Here is a 21673-nt window from a genome sequence, read left to right as displayed (position 1 = left end):
GACCAGGGGCCCTGAGGAAGGTGACAATGGCTCTGAGGTGACCAAGGGCCGTGAGAGTGGTGACCGAGGGGGCCCTAAGGCAGGTGCCTTGAGGTGACCACGACTCTGAGGTGACCAGGGCTGTGAGGAAGGTGACAATGGCTCTGAGGTGACCAAGGTCTTGAGGAAAGTGACCACGGCCCCCAGGTGACTCTGCCCTTGAGCAACCACGCCAACCACGCCTCGGCTCCTGCCAAACACCCCTGAGGGAACCGGTGACCAACCGAGGCCGCCCGGGGCCCCGCTCCTCCCCACCACCGGGGCGGCAGACAAAGGGAGTCCCGCCGTCCTCCGGGAGCGGGCCGAGAGCCCAGCGGGAGGTCGCACGACCCCGGGGCGGCCCGCGGAGGCGAGGGGCGTCGCGGCAAAGCGCCGCAGCCTGCACCGCAGCCCCGGCGGGCCCCGGGGGTCGCCGCCTCCCGCCGCCCCCGCCCGCCCGTGGGGAACTACAGCTCCCGGCATGCAGCGGGGGAAGGGGAGGGGGCGCCCGCGCCCCCCGCCTCGCGCTCCCCGCGGGCTCCGCCCTCCCCCCCCGTGGCGGGCGGCACGTGCCGACGCGCTCGGCCAATGGGGGCGGGGCGGGGCGGGTCACGTGCCATTGTTTGGCGCTTTTGTGCGCGGCGGGGCGGGCGGGAGCGGAGTGTGACCGGAGCGGCGGAGCGGGCAGGTGTGTGCGCGGCGGTGCCGGGGCTGCGGGCCTTCCCGGGGCGGGGGTGGTTGAGCGTCCGCGGCCCTTCCGATGTAGATAAGGAGGACGGTGGTCCACGGAGGGTCCGGCGCTCCGTGAGGTGGGCGGTTGTGCCGCAACGGACGCGGTTTGAGGGCGGGTGTCAAGGCGAAAGAGGCCGTTGAGGGGTCTGCAGCCATTTGGCGGGGGTTGGGGAGGGGGCCCTGCGCTTGTCCTTTTTGTCCCTACTCGCGGGGGTCGCGTCCCCGCCCGCTTTTCAGGCGTCGCGGTGACAAAGGGAAGGGGCTGCGGGAGACAATGGGAGGGGGGACGTCCCCAGACCCCGCAGTCGTGATGGAGAACGGGGTGTCCATTGTCCTGGGAGCCGCTCTGTGAGGGGCGACGCTCTGTGAGGGGCGACGCCTTGCTGGCGGCAGCGGCGCCCCCTCCCCTCCCTGACAGGACCCCGCCATTGTTAGTGGCGAAGGGGCGGCGCCCGGGCGGCCGCGCCCCGACGCCATCGAGCTCGGGGACCCGCGGTTGAGCCCCGCTCGGTGGCAGTGGGATGCGGGGGTCCCCCCGTGTCCCTCCCGTCACCCCGAGGGAGCGGCGGGGGCCCGCACCTGCGGCGGGGGGCGGCAGGTGCCCGGATGTTACCGTTGGCCCCGCCCTCCCTCGAGCCCCCCGCGCGCGGGCTGGCGCGCGCGCTCTCGCTCCCTCCCCGGCGGTTTGAATTCGGTGCGGTCAGGAAGGCGCGTGCGGGGCGGGGGCGGGGCCTGTGGTCGGCCGGGCGGCAGCCTCGGCGCCGATTGGCTGGCGGCGGGGAGGGGCGGTACCGCTGGGGGTCGGGTGGGTGCGCGGTCTTAGCGCCGTCCGCTGCGTCGTCGGCTTAAAACCGGGAGGAAAAAACCGCTCCTTTTGGGATCCTTTAGAGCCTTTTGTGGCTCTTTTTATTACCTGCCTTTATAACAACGGGCGCTGGGCGCTGTGCGTGCTCCCTGTCTGTCGTGATGTGCGGCATCTGTCTTCAGCTGCGCAGATAAAACGGAATTTTAAATGAGCTCGATGCGCACATTTGAGATCCTTTGGTAGCAGCAGGAGCCCTGGCTGTGCTGCCCTGTTATGCGTTGTATTTTAATTCACAGAGCATCTGCTCTGTGCGATGTTAGTGAAATATCCATAGCGCTGTATGCTGCTGAGATAACGGTAAAATAGGAGTCTTTGTTTGCCTGCCTTAATTACCGTGGAGTAAAACAGACTGAAAATGCCTGGCTGTGCAGTTGTACATACAGATTCTGCAATGCCAATAGTTGAAATATCTCAGCTGTTCACAGCAATGTAGATCAGCCTCAGCCCCACAGACTGGCTGGAATTACTGACTGCCATGATCTGCCTGACTGTCCTTTGTTCAGCAGCTCTAGTTATGCTGAGCCATTTTTTATTAGGAGCTAGAAGAAATGAAATCGATGTACTTACTGTTCAGAGTCATGTCTCTTTGTTATCTAGGAATCCATCTGATTGAAGTTATCACAGACTTGGCTTCTGGAGTAATTTTGTCTTGGTCATGGCTACTTCTGGTATGTAGTATTATGTTGTAAGTGATCTTGTGTGTGTGTTTTTTCTTTTAATTTCCTCAGAAATAATTTAAAATATAATATAGTAAAATAAAATGTCGTCGCCGTGCTTTCCTGCCATCTCTAGGCTGCTTTGGAGAAGCTGCTAAAACCAAGTGCTTGTGCAAAGGCAGCAGAAGCCTCTCGAGGAGGCTGCGAGCAGATGGGCTGCAGCTCGTCTGCACGCCATCTGCTCCGTTAGCGGAGCTGTCATCCAGACAGCTCGGCGATCAAAACTGGTGCCGTTGACACCACGCGGGGCTGAGGTGTTGGAAACGAGAACGCTGCCTTACAGATTGCTTTGAAAAACTGGCTTCAGCTCTCGGCTCTGTCAGGTTTTAGGCAAATGCCTTGAGTTCCTCCTCTGGCTTGTTATTGGAGAAAGAAATTATTTAAATTTTTATTTGAAGTACAGATAAACGTGCTTCGTGACCTTGGGTATTAAAGACTAAAATAAAATGTGCCATCAAGGAGGAGTTTCAAACAAAATTGCCAATTGCGTAGTTTGAATGGGGCTGCTTCTGCTTGAAACAAAACCATCAGCTCAGCTGCTGTGTCCTAAAGTGAGCTCAGTGGCACTGAATTTTTGAATGTTCAACTTACCTAGGCCAGTTTCTGGCTTAAAATACAGTTTGTTTGGGTTGTTTTCCTGTGTTCCTAGACATTCAAGTGAAGGAACTGGAGAAGCGTGCCTCCGGGCAGGCCTTTGAGCTGATACTCGGTCCCCGCTCGAAAGAAGCAACCCCGGAATTCCCTCTTTCTCCCCCAAAGAAGAGAGATGTGTCATTGGAAGAGATCCAGAAGAAGCTGGAAGCAGCAGAGGAGAGACGCAAGGTAAAATTGAAACAGCAGGTGAAGTGAGCTCTGCTCAGCTAGTCCGTGCAAGTCGTGTGTGTTTTTTAATTGTGACAAGCAGTTTGCATTGTGGTAAATGGAATATTAATTGAATTTTGGGATCTCTGGGGTCTTACAAACCTTTGTTCCGGTCTACAAGGCCATACCTTTGTTCCCAAAGTGACCTTGAATGGTCACTTGAAAAACATTTGGTGCATTCTGAGAAGCAAGGATCTTCTAGGAAAGATCTGTTGCTGTTCACATAAAGGTCCATGTTCTTTTTTTCCAGAAGAACCCTGTTTAAGACTTGCAAGTATTGATGGAAACTTAACATTCCTGGTAGTTTTTAATGGTGAAATCTGGGTTATGTGGGTGGAGGAGGCACCAGGGAGCTTTGCCCTGTATCGTGAATTTGTGCTGTTCTCCAGTGAAACAGCAGCAAATCTCTTCTCTCTGGAGTTATGAGCGACTCAACTGTCTCTGTAGTTCGTCTGTTTTATGATCAAAGCGTTTTCTGTGTTCTCAGTCTCACGAAGCAGAAGTCTTGAAGCAGCTCGCTGAGAAGCGGGAGCACGAAAAGGAGGTGCTGCAGAAAGCCATTGAGGAGAACAACAACTTCAGCAAAATGGCAGAGGAGAAGCTGACCCACAAAATGGAAGCGAACAAAGAAAACCGTGAGGCACAAATGGCCGCTAAACTGGAGCGCTTGAGGGAGAAGGTGGGTGTAGAAACCCAGTTCCCCTTTTGGGGAGAGATTATCCATGTGAAAACAGGCTGAATAAATCTGAATGAGGGGGGGGCTGTGAATTGATGGACATCCTGGGAGTTCTGTGGTGCTGTGAGCTTGGGGGATTATTACATCTCCAAAAGACTTTGCCAAAATCTTCCTCTCAGGGCAGAGGATGGAGGTGGAGCAGCATCTTGGTTTTACAAAGCTCCATCCTCCAGTTTGGCAGGTTCCGGTGTGAGTGGGGTGGGAGGGGAGCCGGGGCGCTCACGTTGTCCCCGCTCGTGTCTTACAGGACAAGCATATTGAAGAGGTTCGAAAGAACAAAGAAGGCAAAGACCCCGGTGAGGCCGAAACCGACTGATTTCATTCTGGCAACTCTCTCCCCCACCTCTAAATATCCAAAGACTGTACTGGCCAGTGGTTTTGGTTTTTGTTATTTTTTTTTTTTTTAAGTTTCTAGAAACTGATGTAGAACTGTAAAATTAGATCCAAACTGTACACTTTCTTTGGGGGCTAGAGGGGAGACCTGACATGTTTCACTTTTTCTAAAGTGTTGTGCTATCTTCTTGTTGCATCCTTTTCTACTCCAGCGCGCTTGCTGCTGGGTTTGGTGGCTAGTACTGTATCAGCTCTGTTTGTGAAAGGAATATGTGGTACGCTGTTCCATGCTGAATATCTGTGACACGTCAAAAATCCCAGTCTGCTAAAATACTGCTGTAACCGAGTGACTAAATAAAGCTGCACAGTGCTGTTATGAGACTTACGTCTGAAGAAATGACACGCGGAACAAAATGGGTTAGCCGAGGTTTGCTGGGCGGAAGGGGCCGCAGCAGCCTGGCCGCTTTTTCCCCCAGAGTGTGCTCATTGTCTTAATTTTACAATCGGAGCTTTGTTTTGACACCTCAGCAGTTGTCAGCTGGTGTGTTTTTGTCTGAAAGCGTTCAGAACCACCTCCCTTTGGATGCTGACACTTCAATAAACGAGTCCTTGTTACCACATGACTGATGTGAGGGGGTTTTTTTCCTTTTGTTTTTTCGGTAAGGGTTTCTAGAAGATGCCTCGTGCTATTGAATGGGGACTTGTGTGTTGGTCCCAAGGCAGGAACCTGGGACTGGAGATGCTGTTGGGGTTGAGAATTGGTTTTGATTTGGTTCTGTGCAGGTGTGTTGGGGCACTGGGGTTAAACTGAAGATTAACCCCTGCCTACAATGAGATGTATTTAGTGTCTTTGTGGGGTTTTGGGTGTTTTCTTTTGGTGGTGGGTTTCTTTTTTTGGGGGGGTGGGTGGGATAGCTACAACTGTACTTGTGTTGTGAGGAAAGATGCTTTTTAGATAGATGGGGCTCAGAGTTGCTGTACTGCATTGGGTACCTTAAAAACCAACCAAACCAAAACCCCTTCCTCTAAGGACACCCATAGGCATTCATCTTGTTTTTAATTACTTAAAGCCTCAGGTTTTGTGTTTATCACACACACTGATGGGCACAATGGGGCACAGTCAGTCCTGTCTCTTCCCCCTTTTGCCTCTGGTTTTGCTGCTGGGGTTGATTTCAGATTAACTCCACATCTGGTGCTGACCAGGTGACAGATTTGCATATCCCAAGGGTGGAGAAGCTGCTAAGGCTTTTTTTAAGGGGCTAATTGAGTCCTGGACTACTTGACTCTTCTTCTGGGCTGGCTGAAGAAGGAACCTTAGCTTACAGAACTTTCATGTGTCACGCTTTGTTTGTGATTGCATCAGTTGTACTTAACCAAAATCTGATATTGCACTGTTTGAACAAAAGAACAGTGAGATAAGCCAGGCTTGATGCTGGAGGGCTAGGACTGGATCTGCTGCCCGAAGGGTTTTCAGAAGCCTTAGGATACTTAGTCATTTAAGGTAAGAGAGGTTGCACCTGTGCCTGTTGGGGTTTTTAGTGGCAAATATCAGTGTTGTGTAAGCTGAGAGCACAGGGCTGCGGGTCAGGATCCGCCTGGGGAGGGAATACAGAGCTGGACTGGGAGCCCAAGGCTGCCACCCTGCATAATGTGCTTGCGTGGGACCATATAATGGAGGTTGAATTGCTGGAGCAGGTTCTACACACAAATTGGGCACAATTAGCAATCAAAAAAAAATCAGCTCTTCATTTTAATGCATTTTTTCACCTGCTGAGAAAAAACCAAGCATCCCAAATACTACCTGTGGGTTTTCCTCTCCTCTTCTTGAGGGGATGACAGGGCTGCCAAACCCTGAATGGTGTTAAGAGCACAGAGAGATGTTAAATGTGCGGTTTTGCCTTGTCAGCGCTGTCACAGCTCTGGGCTTTATTGTGCCTTAGTTCTGTTCCTTGTGCCGGCCTGTGAAGCTGAGCTCAGTGCCCAGGGGCTGAGCTTAATCCAGTTCCACTGAGAGCTGCTGGGGGGGAATGGGAGTGAGATGGGGGATGCAAATAGTGAGAGAGTGGCAGTGGTTGGGGGAAAAAACAACAACATGGAGATGGTGTGGAGGCAGGAAAATGGAAATAATAAAGAGTCTCTGGTGGGGAAAGCTGGGGTGGAAATGAAAAAGTACAATTCATTAAAAGACAAAAGCTCCCCGATGCGGGGGTACAGCCGCCGGCTCGGGGGCGTGGCCGGCGGCGGCGGGGGGCGTGGTTTGGGGCGGGGGCAGCGACAGGGCGTGGCTTAATTGGGCGGGGGTCGGTGGAGGGGGTGGGGACAGCGAAGCGGGGCGTGGTTTGGTTGGGCGGGGGCAGCGGAGGGGGCGTGGTTTTGCGGGGCGGGGCCACGGAGGCGGAGTGCGGGCCAGAGGGCCTCGGTGTCCGGCGGGAGCTGCGGCCGGTCCAGCAGGTGCTTCGGCGGGGTTGGGAGTCGCCGTGGGGCGGCAGGAGCTGCCGGTGGGTCCTGGGAGGGGAGTGGAGGGTAGCGTCCGGGGCCCCGCCGACCCCGGCACCCAGCTGCCTGAAACCGTCTCCTGGGGAGCGAATTCCCAGGTGGGGGGGAAACGGGCCCTGGCTACCCTGAAACGGGTTTGGGGAGGGTTGGGGCCGCTGCGCTGCTGGGAGGAGGGAGAAGCTGCTCGGGTGCGGGGTCTGGAGCCCAGCACCGAAAATGCTCAGTTCACATGTACTGGGAGCTCGGAGAAGAAAATGATCACGTTAAAAGAAATGTTTTTGTGCTTTAGAAGATGAAATGTGATGTGTGCGTGGGAGCAAACGGGAATGTAAACAGCTGGGGGCTGAGTGTGTCATTAAAAAATTCAGCAGGATGGATGGATGCTGCTTGAGAAATGTGTGCTCCCCAGGACATCGATAACAGGCCCTTGAGGCAGCGCTATTGACATCTTGTGTGTACATGGAGGGTGTTACTCAGAGCAGCAGCCAGATTAATGATTTCCAGCACCGCACAGGATGTGCTCTGTTCGTTACCGAGCCTTGCTTCATTGCTACGAGAGCTTTGCAAGTTAAGTCCTGCTCCAACAAGCTTTGGAGGAGCTGCAGCAAACACTCATCCCCTTCCTGCCCAGTTCCTGCTGCTCTGAATGCTGCTCTGCCCACAGCGTCTCCCTGCGCACAACCAGGGGTGCTGTTCCTGTAGGAGTTTGTTTTCTGGCACCTGTGATGGGGCCACACACACTCTGGAGTCCTTTGGGATCAAAAGGGTGGCGTTTTCTTCCAAACTGCAGCTTGAATTTTGCTCACAATTGCTTAATCTGTGAAGTTGTGCCTTTTCCCACTTCTCCCCAGCCATTCTTGAGGCTGTTTCAGTTCAGCTTGGCAGCTGCGGGTCCGGAAGAGGTTTATGAAGTCGATTGTTTTCACGTTGCGGTGTTACAGGAGGGTTTAGGAGGCCGAGCCAGGGTCAGGGTTTCCCTGTGCAAGGTGCTGCCCCCAGCCAGACTGTTTTCATTTGATATGGGGCCCCTTTTAACCAGGCGAGGTGGGAAAAGGGTGTTCTAGAGGGAAACTGAGCGGCAAACAGCCTGTTTTCACCTGCATCTCTGCTCCTCAGCTTCGGGCACGCACCAGTTACAGACCTACCTGCTCCTGTGCCCAAACCTTCCAAGAGCTGTCCCTGCGATGACAGCACTTGCCAGGAGTTGAGGAGCAAATTGGCGCTGGAGTTGGACCAAGTTGGGCTGTTTCCTTCAGAACTTGTCTGAGCAAAAGCAGGTAAAACGGGGGGAAATCTCATTTTGAGCACGTTCTGTTCAATGTGTATTTAAGGCTGTTGTGAAGAGGCAGAACAAGCCCGCAAGGCTCCCGTTATCTTGGTAAGGACAGCAGCTTCAAAAATGTAAATATGGAAATGCTTGCTCACAGAGATTACGCTGCTGGGCCTCAGTGATGCAACAGGATGAACCCGCTTGAGCTGTGTCAGTTTTGTGCAAAGCCACACGGAAAATGAGCTGAAAAAAGCTGGTAAAGACTCTAAACACAGAGGTTGTGTCTGTTAGTGGCGTCACAGTTATTTACGTTCGTGTCACTGCGTGGGGAACGCGGCTCATTTTGATGTGTATGGACAGATACTGCAAACAGTTTACAAGGGGAAAATCTGCGCTGCCCCTGGAGCACAAAGTTTATTTAGGATGTTTAGTTTGTTTAGCAGTTCCCAAACTGCTGGGAAGGGTTGAGCTCAGAACTGATACACCCTGGTATGTTAATTATTGTGTCAATTAACCCCATACTCGTGTCCTCTGTGCTCCTCCGGTCTGGTGCCTGTGCAGCACGGGGTGCACTGGCACGGGTTCTGAAATCTCCCTTCAACCTGCTTCATATTACTATTTCTGGTGATTCTTTTATTTCAGCCGTAGTGAGGCCACTTTCCCATCATGCATGATTGTCCAAAGATATGTAAAATTAAATAAAAAGGGAAAAATCCTCAACAGACAAAGCATTCAAGCAACCCCTGCTTGTTGATTTCCTCCTTTGCCCCCCTTTTTGTCCCCTCCTTTCCTTTTGGTCAAATCACTATTAAACCCTGCAGCAAAACTTCCTTTCTGTCTCAAAGGCTGTTTTGTGCAGCGGGGACCCCGAGTTCATCCGCATCATGGCAACGGTTGTCACGGAGAAGCTCAGCCGCCTGGTCTTCAACGTGCGGCAGCTCCCTCAGCTGCTGGGCCCCCTCTCTCCCTCCACCGTCAGCAGTTCTGAGGTGCCCAAGGTCTTCTGGAAGCCCTACATCCACACCGGCTACCGGCCCGTGCGGCAGACCTGGCGCTATTACTTCTCCACGCTTTTCCAGCAGCACAACGAGGCCATCAACGTCTGGACCCACCTGGTGGCCGCGCTGGTCCTGCTGCTGCGCTTCCAGCAGCTCTCGCACCGCGTGGATTTCGGGCAGGACCTGCACGCCCGGCCCCTCCTCATCATCATCGTGGCGTCCATCACCTACCTGACATTCAGCACCCTCGCTCACCTTCTGCAGGCCAAATCCGAGTTCTGGCACTACAGCTTCTTCTTCATGGACTACGTTGGGGTGGCCGTTTACCAGTACGGCAGCGCCTTGAGCCACTATTACTACGCCATCGAGCCAAGCTGGCACGAGACGGTGAAGGGGTTCTACATGCCGCTGGCCGTGCTGCTGGCCTGGCTGTCCTGCGCCGGCTCCTGCTACGCCAAGTACCGTTCCCACCAGTCCCCGCGCCTGCTGAGCCTGCTGTGCCAGGAGCTGCCGTCCGGGCTGGCGTACGCGCTGGACATCAGCCCTGTCCTCCACCGCATCTTCACCGCGCCGCCCGCCCACCGCGCCGACCCGGCCCTGCTCTACCACAAGTGCCAGGTGCTCTTTTTCCTCATCGGTGCCTTCTTCTTCTCGCACCCTTACCCCGAGAAGTGGCTCCCCGGGAAGTGTCACTTCTTTGGGCAGAGCCACCAGATTTTCCACGTGTGCCTCGTGCTGTGCACGCTGGCGCAGATTGAGGCGGTGTTGTTGGACTACGAGTCCAGGCGCCACATCTATTCCGCTCTTCAGGGTGATTTGGCTCACAATTTCTCTGTCCTTTGCCTCTTCACTGTCACCTGCTCTGTGCTCACAGCCGCTTACATGGCCCGCAGGGTGAAGAACAAGCTGAGCATCAAAGAGGAGTAGAAGCCCTGAAGGAGAAGCAGGTGAGCTCACCCCAACGGTTGATCTGCAGCCACACGCTGGTGTGAACCCGGCCGCTAATTTGGAGGAGAAGAGGAACAAAATGCTTTGTGAACTGTGACTCGGTAGCGTTCTCTGTAGGGATGGAAAGTGAGAGCTGCTCTTTATGCTTCTTTTTTAAGCAAGCTGCAACTAATGCTGAAATTTATGACATGGTACACTGGTTTAATTCACGTGTCTGAATAAACAATGTTAGCACTGCAGCCCTGGAAGGTTTTGTGGAAGCTACTGGGTCTCACAGCTAAAGGTGAGGAGATGCCACCTGGTCCTGTTAGTGGTGGCAGAACGTAACCCACAGACAGACCAAGGTGAGCTTGTATAAAACACAAACAAGGGTATTTATTTAATATCGGTTCAGGCCCCTTTTTATGTGACTTGGAGTTGTGGAGTTATCCATGTAGGGGCAATAACTGGTACCTTTGTACCTCGGGACAGCTGGGGCTGTTTCCCAGGCCCTGCTGTGTTGACTGCCACGGGTTAAAGGGCACAACCTTCACCTGAAAACACAGAGCAGGAACCTGCTGGGCTTGCAGCTTGAAAAGAGAAGGCTGAGGGCATTGGGTTGTGTTTGGTGAACAGAGAACACCTGTGAGGGGGGAAAACCAGGTGTGTGGTGCTGCTCTCCCTATAACCCCCACAGCAGGTGCTGTTCCTCGGCCCTTGTTGGCATTTCTGCCGCAGCTCGGGAGCTTCTGGCACCGGCCACCCCTCTCCTGCGCTGGGGTTCGGCGCCCCCGGCTCTTGTGCCCGCCCGTCGCCATCCGTCTCCTCAGGAGCCGCCATGCCGGCGCCTTTTATAGGGCGCGGCCCACGGTGGGCGGGGTTCGCCTGTCGCTCATCCCGCCCCGCCGCTCGGATTGGTCCCGCTCCACCGCGGGCGCGCGCGGTGGCCGTTGGCGGCCGCTCGGCGGGGGCGGCGCGAGCGTGGGTTGTGTGGGAGCGCGAGGCGCGGCGGGAACCGGCGGCTGAGGGAGCGACCGGCCCCGGCTGCTCCGGCCCCGGCCCCGGCCCCGGCCCTGGCCCTGGCCCTGGCCCTGGCCCTGGCCCTGGCCCTGGCCCTGGCCCTGCCCCGGCGCCCGCCCGGTGCCGGGGATGAAGCGCAGGCGTAGGAGCGGCGCTGCCCCGCCGGCCGGAGCGTGCGGTGTGTGGCTGGACACGGCTGAGCTGAAGCAGAGCGCGGCACAGGTGCGGCCCGGATTCCCGTCCCGGGGGTGGAGATGGGCTGGTTGTGAGGGAACAGGCTGTGGTAGGAGGCGGGAGAGGCCGGCGGTGTCACCGCTGAAGCATTTCAGCAGGGCCTGTTACGATAGGACAAGGGGTGATGGTTTTAAACTAAAGAAGGGAGATTCAGGCTGGACATGAGGAAGAAATTGTTGTCCCTGAGGGTGGTGAGAGCCTGGCCCAGGTTGGCCAGAGAGGTGGTGGATGAACCATCCCTGGAGACATCCCAGGCCAGGCTGGACGGGGCTCTGAGCAACCTGAGCTGGTGAAGATGTCCCTGTCATGGCAGGGGGGGCACTGGGGGAGCTTTAAATGTCCCAACCCAACCTATTCTATGATTTAACAAATGTGGGAATTACGCTGTAGCACTGGAAGAAGGGTAGAATTGTTTCTAATGGCATGTATTCACTTTCCACGTGTTTGTTTCCCTACCCAGTCTCTCATAGCCAAGACAAAAGCACCGTGTCGAATTCTGGAAAGCAAGCGCGCCTGGGACGCGTTCACGCAGCCGAGAGCCGCTCAGCCGCGCACCAGGCAAACCAGCATCTCCGCCTTCTTCAGCGCTCACACAGGTAACCAGCGTGTGCCCCGCTGGAAGGAGCCTCAGCCTGTAATAGGAAACCCAGCTCGCTTTATTTCTTGGCAGCTTTACTAGGCAGAAAAATACATTTTCTAGTGAAGAGTGTAGAAGTTTGAATTCCCAGAAATAACGTTACTGTGATGGTTAATCTAAATGCAAGCACCTTTTATAGTGCTAGGCTAAAGAGTAATAGCGGTCACAGCCAGTCTTAACTGGAGAAACTAAGTCACACACTGGGCTTTATTTCCTACAAAACTGGAGTTTTCAGTGGAACGCTGGGAAGACTGGTCCAGCCTAAGTGATGATACAAACTATCCAGGTGGCAAAATGTCCCGTTTAGAGTTTGTTGTAAATTATACCAGCTCTAAATGGTCAGTTAAATACCCTTGGAGTAACATCATAGCTGGAAGTGAAAATTAACATTACTTTGATCAAACAACTTCTCTGTAAGGGGAATCAGCAGGAGGTGAGAGAGGAAAGGTGGTGATGAAGGGCTGCACAAAGCCTTTTCTAAAGAATGCAGGTTAATCCAAACCGAACCAACGAAGGAATCGCCAGGGAGCTGGAATATTTAAGGTAATTTAGCCAGCTCACACCGCTGTGCTTTTGAGGCTGCTTTTGTGCTCCGAAATACAAGAGGCTGGGATTTGTCTGTGGGTCTTAAATTAACAGATATGGAGAGAAATGAAATGGGTGCAGAAACCAGCAGCGTAGGATTGTGTAGTTGTTTGTGTATTTTGAGTGCTGAGTAGTTCATCAGCATTAAACGAGTTTGGCAAGAAGCAGATTAGAGGAAGCATTACCTAAATGGTACGATTTCATTATTTGACAGAATTTTTGTGTTGTGACAGGGCCACTGATGGTTTTTGCTTTGGCTTTGTTATTCTTACTCCTTTTTGAATTAATTATTCCTACTCCTTTTGAATGTCTTGAGTGCTTTCTCCTGTTTTTGTTCGATTCCCTGAACTGATTGCGTTTACCTACTGTGTGTTTGGATTTATTGAATGCTGCTGCTGTCCATGCAGAGGTCAGTAGGACTGAAGATGTTGGAGTGTTTATTTGTATTTTTTTTCCTTTTAACTTATCCTGAATTGAGGGTGAACTTTCTTCTATTGAGAAGATATATCAGATTTCATTTTAAATGGTTTCAGCAGCAAATGTGGGACTTGATGCCTTCAGCAGGTGATGAATTCAAGCTGTAGAAGTTTCACTGTGGGGTTTTGTGGTTAATTTTTCTCACTCTTGGGCTGCTGCTTTTAGAGGGAGTGTTGGAGGTGAATGGCCTGGAAGGCAGAGAAGGGGGAAGGTGGAAAAGCCAAAGCCAGGAGGTGCAGCTGTCACACCCCACTCGAGGGAAGCACCAAGGAATGGTGACTAACCCTGAGCACTGTGTGCCAGCTCTGGCTTCAGCCAATTCCGTACTGTTTTCAGGTGAAAAAGACAAAGAAAACTCCAGCCCACCTCCTTTCAACCCACATGAAGACTGTAAGGAAAAGGGTATTTCTTCGGCTGCCTCCCCTGTGAAGATCTGGGCTTTGCTGCAGATGGAGGAACACCAGAAACGATCCGGCAGAGCTGAGGAGGAGCAGGTGCTGGTTCCACCCCAGCGCCGCGCACAGAAAGCGCTGGCCTTGCCAAATCCTTCGCCGGACTCTTGCTTGTCACAAGCAGAGTCCCACAGCGAGAGCGAAGCGGGTGAGGATTCCTGCTGCTTCAGCTTCAGCCAGGATTCAGAGGGAAACCGCGTCATCGCTCACAGAGACGCCTCTGACTTACTGGCTGGAGAAACGGTGTCAGCGAGTGGCAGCGGAATTTCAGCCTGCGGGACAAAGAAACACGCGGGCGATCCGCACCCGGAGAACACCGGACTGGATCTCCAACCGAGACTTGGTGCAGACCACAGTAAGAAACCACGACAATCGTGTGGTGTTAATTCTTTAATTGATTTCGCTGAGAATATAAATCCTGCTGTAAGGAGAGATGGTCCTTGTGCCACTGCCTTTGGTTCATCTCCAAGAAGCGCAGCGGGAACGTGGCCTCTGCGTGAGCACAGCCACAACACCAGCGCAGGCCCAGCTGAGGGCCGGGGCAGGACGGGGGCACTGAGCGGTCCCTGTGTACAGCTCTTCACCCAGGATTCCCAGGGGAACAGAGTCATCGCTCACCGCAATGTCCCCTCTCCTCGCAAAGACAGGGACAGTGACGGCTCTGGCAGGCGACTGGGGGAGCGGCAGTTAGACGAGTGCTATGATTTACTGTTCACGCAGGATTCACAAGGCAACAGAGTGATCAAACACTGGTAAGTGACCCCAAAAGGGTCACCTAAAGACCTTGGTGAAGCCTCAGGAAAGCTGTTTCTTTTTTTGTAAGAACACAGAATTAGGTAAGTGTCCACTTTATTTCTGTATGTGTGGTCTCGCCAGCACATGCAGTAAACCAGTGCAACAGGCAGGACCTCTTTGTTCTCTGAAATTTTGCTTTAATAAAGATCAAATTTTGAAGGTGTATGTTTCTAAAGGTTTGACTGTCTCAGCCACGATTGTGGCCCGGCTTTAGTACTGCCTGCTACGGATGAGTGCTGCTCTTCACCTCTCTTTACTTTCAGCACAGATCCAGCTGGAGTTTTGTCACAGCCCTGAAGTTAATTGCTCAGAGAGGCTCTTTTACCTCCAGCCAGAGCAGAGACACGGTGACAGCTCCATCCTCTCTGCAGGTGCTTGTATTATTGGGATGGGGAGAACGACAGCATCAACCTGTGGCTCTGAACAACTGGTTAAGTCATAAATACTGTTTCTGCTCTTGCTCACTGGGTGGCCAAAGGCAACAAAAGCCTCTTCTCTCCCTTTTGAAGGTGGGGGTGATGATGGTTTAATTTTTCAAGGGCTGGTGGATTAGGAATATCCTTGACATCTGAGTATGTCCATCTGCAGCAGCTGCAATTCCACACCCACCCCAAGCTCCCCAAAATGCTGCTGCCATGTTTGGCCATCTGTACATGAGTAATACCAAGAACAACAATTGTCTTATTAAGGCTCCATTTTATATAAAGGAAAAAAAACATACATTAAACAGGCATGAGTAACATTGCAGAGAATGTGCAGCTGGAGGAAACCCCCAGTGAGTGAGAACTGCAGCCACAGCCAGCGCCGAGTTCCTGATGAGTGGTGGGTGCTCGGTTCTTAGCATCGGTGCTTTGATAAATAGACCTTTTGAATGCTAAATAAAATACATTATCTGAATACAAGGACTATTAATGAGACATTAAATTACTGGCAAGAAATTAAGGCCATTCTGTCATGCAACTGTGGGAATAATTTGTGAGTGAAGAAATAGCTTGGGCCTTCTCCAACATCTGTAACCATGACTGAGGGGTCTGATCGCTGGTTCATCCTGCAGAGGTACCGGGACAACACCTTTTACTGCGGTGATTAAACCACCTCCTAAACGCTGACAACCTGGAAACGTTAATCAGCTGATGCTCAGTAGCTCCGTACCGTACTCAGAACAGGGAAAGAACTGGGCGTTTGACATTATTTATACTGGAAATGGTAACTAGTTCTAGTGTAACAAGACCATTATAAGTTAATGCTTCATTTGAACCTAAGGAAAACTGAAGGTAGAAAGAACGTCACCCAGCAGCACTCGTTGCGCTCTTCAGAAGATCCTTATCAACAATCAACATCAAAATACAGGTGGAAAATAACTCCCACCTTCTTAAAAAGTTTTTTCTTAAATATAACAATACATGGAAAACACATCAAATCCGTCAGGTCTTTCCTAAGTAAGTGTCCGGTGCAGAAACACTTTCTAATTAATAAAAGAGGCAAAAGGCTCAATCCTTAGGAAGGCAGCTACTGTGGAGAAAATTCTGGACGCGTAACACTTTTGCTTACGGAGGTTAATGACAGTGCCATCATTTCTCCTTCAGGGCCAGATCTTCATCCTTTAGGGCAAACTTTCTTCTCAGAACTTCGGCTATAAGAACGGCTGGGTCTTCCTCCTTCATTGAAGTCCGGTTTCTACAAAAAAGAGAAAAGCACAGTGCGTTAGTAAAGCCATGTGCCAAAACTGACGGTTTACAGCTCTGGTTAGAGTGTTTTTTCAGCTCTTATCATCTTTTCTCACAAGTGGAGGAAGGTGCAAGAAAAACACAAAAACAACAAAAAGCAGCTAAAAATTCAGACCTTGCATGTTGGCTTAGAAACCCTGGAGCTCATTTGGTGGATCAAGGGGTATCCTGAAAATCTCACCATCAAAGCTCTTCATCATTTTTATTCAACTGTGTTAATAACAAGTTATTAACAAGTTATAACAAGTTAATAACAAATAAAACTTTGTTCATTATTTACAGCCTACATCCCCTCACTATAAATGTATAAGTGATGTGCTGGTTTTCAGTGCTGACAATTTAACTTCTCTTAAACTGAATTAGGCATAGAAATTGTCGACAGCCATCATACAACATGTTGTTCTTTGGCCAGGAATCTTATAACAGCTACATAGATCTTCAGGCTGGAAAATGTGGCAACTGAACTTTATAATTGTGATTACACATGAAGGCAGCACAGCGAACATTTGTAATGTTAATGTGGCTTTATCCACTGGGCAGAATCCTGTCTCAGCCGTGCAGCAGTTTGATGTGTTCTCATGATCCAGGTGTAATGCATCATGAGGCAAGTGAAAATCACTCTGCCCATGCTCAGAGCTGAAAAGCTCCGGGGGTTAAATCCTGAACGTGCCATCGCTGCTGAGCTGCGGCACAACAGTGGAAGCGGCAGCGCGTGCAGCCACTGCGGGCACAGGGCGGCGTGACGCCCGTTCTGAGCGCTGCCAAGACACACGGTTCTGCTTTTCATCAGGGCAAACACAAGGGTTTTTTCAGGTGAATAATCTGAAACAGCCAAATATGGCGCTAATCGGTTTAAGTTCCCCTCCAGTGGTTTCTATCCAGGCAGGTAAGCCACCAATTAAAAAAGAAAACCCTCAGAAACATGAAGCGTTAGCAAATTCTGCTCTAAACAGATATTTCTGCCCCTGTGAATCGTGGCTATAGAGCAACACCAGCAATGTCCCATGTCTACAATGATTACACAATAAATAAAGATAAGAGAATTCAGGAAGCACTCACAAGTCCTTGCTCTGCTTCATCCTGTGAATGTCTTTCAGAATGCCCATCATGTCCGCAAAGCTGCTGGCCTTGGAGAGAGACACGGAATCCTCCTCGTCGGGATCCTTTGGGTCGGGTTTGAAACACTCGGAGGTTGCAGAACAGAGCAGGGAGACCGACGGGAGCTCGGGGCTTTCCAGTTCTGCCTCCTCCTCCGTGATATCGCTAATGACAAAGGAAGTTGTGGATTGGAAAGAGGGTCCAAAACAGGGTAAAGGAGACGATGCGTTTGAACTCCCCGGAGACAGTAAATCTGGTGTTAATGAAGGAGCAGCTGGAAAAGAAAATAGAACAAAAAATACAGGTGGAACCACTTGCCTTTCTGTTCCTTTCAGGCTCCTTCCCCACAACCCTTACACCTGGTGAAAACGGGATTGATTTGCTCACGCTTTGAATTGCAGGGAGGATAAGAACAACTACAGAAGTTCCAAGTGTTGCTAAGTGAAAATGAGTTGGATATTTCCAGTGTAAAATACTAAGGGAAAACAACCAAAACCCCAGAAAAAATGCCTAGTGCACATTTTGCAAGAACCTTCCCACACTGACAACAAACTGTACCTTAAAGCACTAATGCCCTTGGCCTCAAGAATAAACTTGTAGATCGTTATCAATTTCCAATTAAGGGATTTCTCCAACAGTATATAATAATGCAGATTGCACAATATTTCTTTTTTGACACCAATCTTTCCACAATAAGCCGGCTAAATAGTTATCATCTCCTCCATCGGCACACTGAGCCGCAGCCAAGCCCTAAATCACAGCTCCCGGTATTGACTTGGAGGACGCACAGTCAATACGAACCATCCTCAAACGGCAGCTGATAACAACCAGGCCCTGCTGAGCAGAGGGGGAGAGAAAAAGGTATTAAATGATTAAATCATTTCTCTCCCATCTGGATCTCTAATTTTCCTCGTTATTACTCTCCTTGAATTAAAATGGACTTTTCCAGCACACAGCTTGAGCAACGGGAGAGCTGAGACGTGGCTTTTAGTTGTGTATAAATTTACTGAAAGAAATGAACTGGGGTTCAGCCAGGCTCTGCCCCAAATATCTTATTTGCTACAGAAATGGTACCATCATGGACACAAACATTTCATTCCTCCCCAAATCGAGATGTAACCCGCTCACTCATGGCTGCCTTGGGGCAGGAATGGTAAGAATACACCAAATATTTTAATGAAATCAGTTGGTTGAGATGAGAACCGGCCTCCAGATCAAACACAGTCACAAAGCAGCACTTGGCATGTCTTAAAAACAAGCCGGAATCCTCCAAGGAAACAGATGCAAGCACAGAACCAGCACGGAGCTGACACCAACGGTGACGTCTCACCAACGGGAGCCGCAGTGCTGCTGGCGAAACACCGTGAGGAAACGACGCGGTTCACTGACTCAGCCCTTCTCCTTCAAAACCACCGAAACTCCTTGCGTTCCTACCTGACTCCGCAGCCACTATTTTCGCTATCTGGCTCCGGAGGTGACTCAGTTCGTCCTGGAGCTCTGTCGTTCGGCTCAGTGCCGGTAAACCAGGTTTCTTGAGGGCGAGCAACTTCTCCTCCTGCTTCCTCAGGTTGGGGACCGAAGCGTTTCGCTGTATAACAGTGAAGGGACTTGGCTTCCACTTGTGCTTCAGCGGGCGAGTGTCGCTTCTGCGGGACAAAAACCTGTTGTCATTTACAAGGTCCAGACCCTTCCGTGACAACAACCGCTCTGCTTCCACCCCAGCACAGCAGAAAACCGCAACACAACAAACAGAGCCTCTGTGCACTGTGTTTGGCTGTAGGTGCCACCGTACAGACGTGCCGCTGTAGGTGCCCTCTGCGTGATGAGGAACAGAAAGCCTGTCACCAAAACCATGACCCAACAGCACGAGGTGGCGTGGGAGGACACAGGGACCGGAGTCTGGGTGCGCGCACACAGTTTCAGGTCATTTTCCTCCTGGTGACGGTGTCTCCAGGTGTGCACAGGAAATGTCACCTACCCCTTAACTTCTGCCCTGGATTTCAAAGCCCGTTTGATCTTTCACAAGATCCCAACTGCTGTCACCCCGCTGTACGGACACAAGTTCAACCGACCAGAACCAAACTCCCACTTATGGACCAGCCACACAAACAGGAAACCAACCTGACCCTGGCGTACGTTTCCTCCTCATCTGCTGCGATCCACACAATGTCTGCCAAGGTGGGGACCGGAGGGACGTCATTTAAATAGAGCTCTGAAACATTTGGTAGAACCTAAAAACGAGAAAGCAACGGTAAGGAGAGCGCGGTCCTGTCTCCTGGGGCCGCCTCAGATGTGCTGAACCGGCTGTCAGGGCCTTTCCAATCGGCAGCTGCGGCTGTCAGGGAACAGATTGCCCGAGCTTATCGAATTACTGGGTATTCTGCTGCTTACAGGATGTTGGAAACTGCTTATTTGGCACTCGGTGGCACAAGTGGGTTTGCTTGGCGTAACTTCTGCAAGCTCTGAACCTTTGAACTTTCTGCTTAGTGAAGTAAAAAGGCCACGGAGCTGGAAGACAAAGGAAGCTGCGCCCCTGGAGAAAAGTGAAGGAGCTGAACAACGTCTAACAAAAGAATGTTTTGGCTGTTACCAAAGAACTTTGCAAAACAGCAGCCGCAGGAACTCCTCTAACACCGCCACGTGACAGCAGCGCCACTCGGCTCACGGTCGGCTTCCGCGCGCCCTGGGTGTCGCTGTGCTGAGCGGGACAGCGACGGGACACCCGACACCTGCAGCACTTTGTCACCGCGTGTCCCAGCGCTGCCCTTGAGCTTAAACAGCGACGAGCGTCCACAAACCCTGTTCTGCTGTTTAGGAAACGGGCCCAGAGGGCAGGTGGCTGCTGGAGGTCGCACAACAAACGGGTTCAGCAGCTGCAACATTTGGTCTCCTCTCGCTTGCTGATCCAGCCCGCGGACACTTTTAGGGGGTATTTTACCCAAGCTGCCAATGATCACTTACAAGAACAGAATTTAAAAAAAATCTTAAAATTAATCCTACTGCTACACGAGTTTTGTGAACACAACTCTGCGGGCAGGTTCAGTTGACAGAACAGCCGTTTGTGAGGTGCCTTGTTTGCTCGGGAACAGCCGCGTCCCCGTGCGATCGCCAGAGCGCTCACCTCGAAGGTCGCTCGGGGACAGGGCTTCAACGGGAGGTTTGAGCCGATCCTCCTGACAACGCTGCGCGCGGAGCCGTGGGGCTTGTTCTGCCAGATGGGGATCGTCTACGAGAAGCCACGTCATATAATTAATATTTCAAGTCAGTTGCCCTTCTTAAAATGTATTAAACTGGAAATCGTCCTATAGAATCCACTCAAGAGCTCTGCTCTGAGTTTTTATTTGTTGAGTGATACTTTTAATCAGCAACCTGCTAATAAGGTCCCGATTCCCCGGAGTGTTTCAGCTGAACACACGTGACAGCCGCGCAGTGACTACGGGGCATTCCAAACACGGGTTTGGCGTTTTCAGGATGAAAACGTCGATCACATGAGGGGCCCAGGAGAAAAACGCCATCAGCAGAAAGGCTCATTTAAAGGGACGCTCTGGCTTCCATGTGATGTTAAACACAACCGGCCTGGTCGGGTGTAATGGGGAAGCACCGGGTCCCCCCAGGAACAGCCCAGTCGGGTGTGACGTGTGGGGTGACCGGGAAGCGCTGGGTCCCCCTGGGTCCCCCCAGGAACAGCCCGATCGGGGTCTCAGAAACACCAAACATTCTGGTGATCTCTGGATCCTTCCGAAGTGGATCCCGAGCTGAATCGCTCTCTGTTCACCACCGTCCCTCTGCACGTTTTACGGCTCTGTGACAGGAGACAACACGGTGACAAACGGGGCCCGAGTGGCTCCTATTGCCCAGTCCCCAAAAACCCATTAATTTAAGTATCGCCAGAGCCCGTTACACACAGCGCTCGACCTCTGGTTTTACGCAGTGAGGTTTAAAATCCCTGGTGTGTGTTTTCAATGGGATGCGTGAGCTGGGGCTGCTGTGGGGTCCCGGGGGTGAGGGGTCCGGGTCTCACTCACCGACTCCGCTGCCATGTCCGGCTCGGGGCTCAGCGCTGCCGGCGGCTGCGGCTCATCCCCCCGCGCTCCGTCCTCACTGCGGGACACACGGACTCGCTGCGGGCCCCGCCGGCACCGCGCACCCCGAGCCCCGCCCGCGGTCACCCCCATCCCCACCCCCATCCCCGCCCCGGCCGCTTCGGTCCCAGACCCGCCGGACCCCCCGGTACCTGAGCGGCCGCAGCTCCCGGCCGCTCCGCCGCCATCCCCCGGAAGCAGAACCCGCCCCCTGCGCTTCCGGTTCCGCAGGCGCCGGGAGGGTGGCATGGGGGTGACAGCGCCAGAACCCGTGCAGGGAACCCCATGGAGCAGGAACACCCAGCTGAGGTTCCACAGGAAGGGGTCCAGGCGGGTTTGAATGTCTGCAGAGAAGGAGACTCCACAACCTCCCTGGGCAGCCTGGGCCAGGCTCTGACACCCTCACCCCCAACAAGTTTCTTCTCATCTTCCAGCAGAACCTCCTGTGTTCCAGTTTGCACCCATTACCCCTTGTCCTGTCACTGGTTGTCACCCAGAAGAGCCTGGCTCCATCCTCCTGACACTGCCCCTTTCCATATTGATCCCCATGAAGGAGTCCCCCCTCAGTCTCCTCTTGTCCAGCTCCAGAGCCCCAGCTCCCTCAGCCTTTCCTC

At 52.4% G+C, this 21673-nt stretch overlaps 4 protein-coding genes across 7 annotated transcripts; 3 read left to right on the top strand and 1 right to left on the bottom strand.

The window, feature by feature from the left end:
- The first annotated feature begins 619 nt into the window (after positions 1-619).
- Positions 620-4881, top strand: STMN1 (stathmin 1). The gene is made up of 5 exons (XM_065857106.2): positions 620-706; positions 2213-2283; positions 2981-3153; positions 3680-3871; positions 4176-4881. Exons 2-5 carry the CDS (start codon positions 2271-2273, stop codon positions 4242-4244), a joined length of 447 nt encoding a protein of 148 aa, XP_065713178.1. The 5' UTR covers positions 620-706; positions 2213-2270; the 3' UTR covers positions 4245-4881.
- Positions 4882-6631: 1750 nt separating this feature from the next.
- On the top strand, positions 6632-10212 carry PAQR7 (progestin and adipoQ receptor family member 7). Of its 3 annotated transcripts, none has more exons than XM_065857103.2 (3): positions 6632-6712; positions 7874-8034; positions 8873-10212. In XM_065857103.2, exon 3 carries the CDS (start codon positions 8912-8914, stop codon positions 9950-9952), a length of 1041 nt encoding a protein of 346 aa, XP_065713175.1. In that variant the 5' UTR covers positions 6632-6712; positions 7874-8034; positions 8873-8911; the 3' UTR covers positions 9953-10212. The 3 variants fall into 3 exon arrangements, with proteins under 3 accessions (XP_065713175.1, XP_065713176.1, XP_065713177.1); XM_065857104.2 differs by having other exon boundaries at positions 6646-6759; XM_065857105.2 differs by having other exon boundaries at positions 6655-6855.
- Positions 10213-11027: 815 nt separating this feature from the next.
- Positions 11028-14315, top strand: AUNIP (aurora kinase A and ninein interacting protein). Its single transcript, XM_065857346.2, has 3 exons — positions 11028-11194; positions 11667-11802; positions 13242-14315. The coding sequence occupies exons 1-3, from the start codon at positions 11102-11104 to the stop codon at positions 14111-14113; spliced, it is 1101 nt and encodes a 366-aa protein (XP_065713418.1). The 5' UTR covers positions 11028-11101; the 3' UTR covers positions 14114-14315.
- A 513-nt stretch (positions 14316-14828) lies between these two features.
- MTFR1L (mitochondrial fission regulator 1 like) lies at positions 14829-21501 on the bottom strand. Of its 2 annotated transcripts, XM_065857347.2 has the most exons (7): positions 21212-21501; positions 21003-21078; positions 20099-20203; positions 19099-19208; positions 18412-18623; positions 16939-17251; positions 14829-15829 (listed from the first exon to the last, which is right to left on the bottom strand). In XM_065857347.2, exons 1-7 carry the CDS (start codon positions 21484-21486, stop codon positions 15724-15726), a joined length of 1197 nt encoding a protein of 398 aa, XP_065713419.2. In that variant the 5' UTR covers positions 21487-21501; the 3' UTR covers positions 14829-15723. The 2 variants fall into 2 exon arrangements, with proteins under 2 accessions (XP_065713419.2, XP_071655181.1); XM_071799080.1 differs by lacking the exon at positions 21003-21078 and having other exon boundaries at positions 21212-21259.
- Positions 21502-21673: the final 172 nt, after the last annotated feature.

This window comes from Patagioenas fasciata, chromosome 25 (assembly GCF_037038585.1).
Source record: "Patagioenas fasciata isolate bPatFas1 chromosome 25, bPatFas1.hap1, whole genome shotgun sequence".
Classification (NCBI taxonomy): Eukaryota; Metazoa; Chordata; class Aves; order Columbiformes; family Columbidae; genus Patagioenas; species Patagioenas fasciata.
Note: the sequence above shows the minus strand (reverse complement) of the source record. Positions and strands in the feature narration are given on the sequence as shown.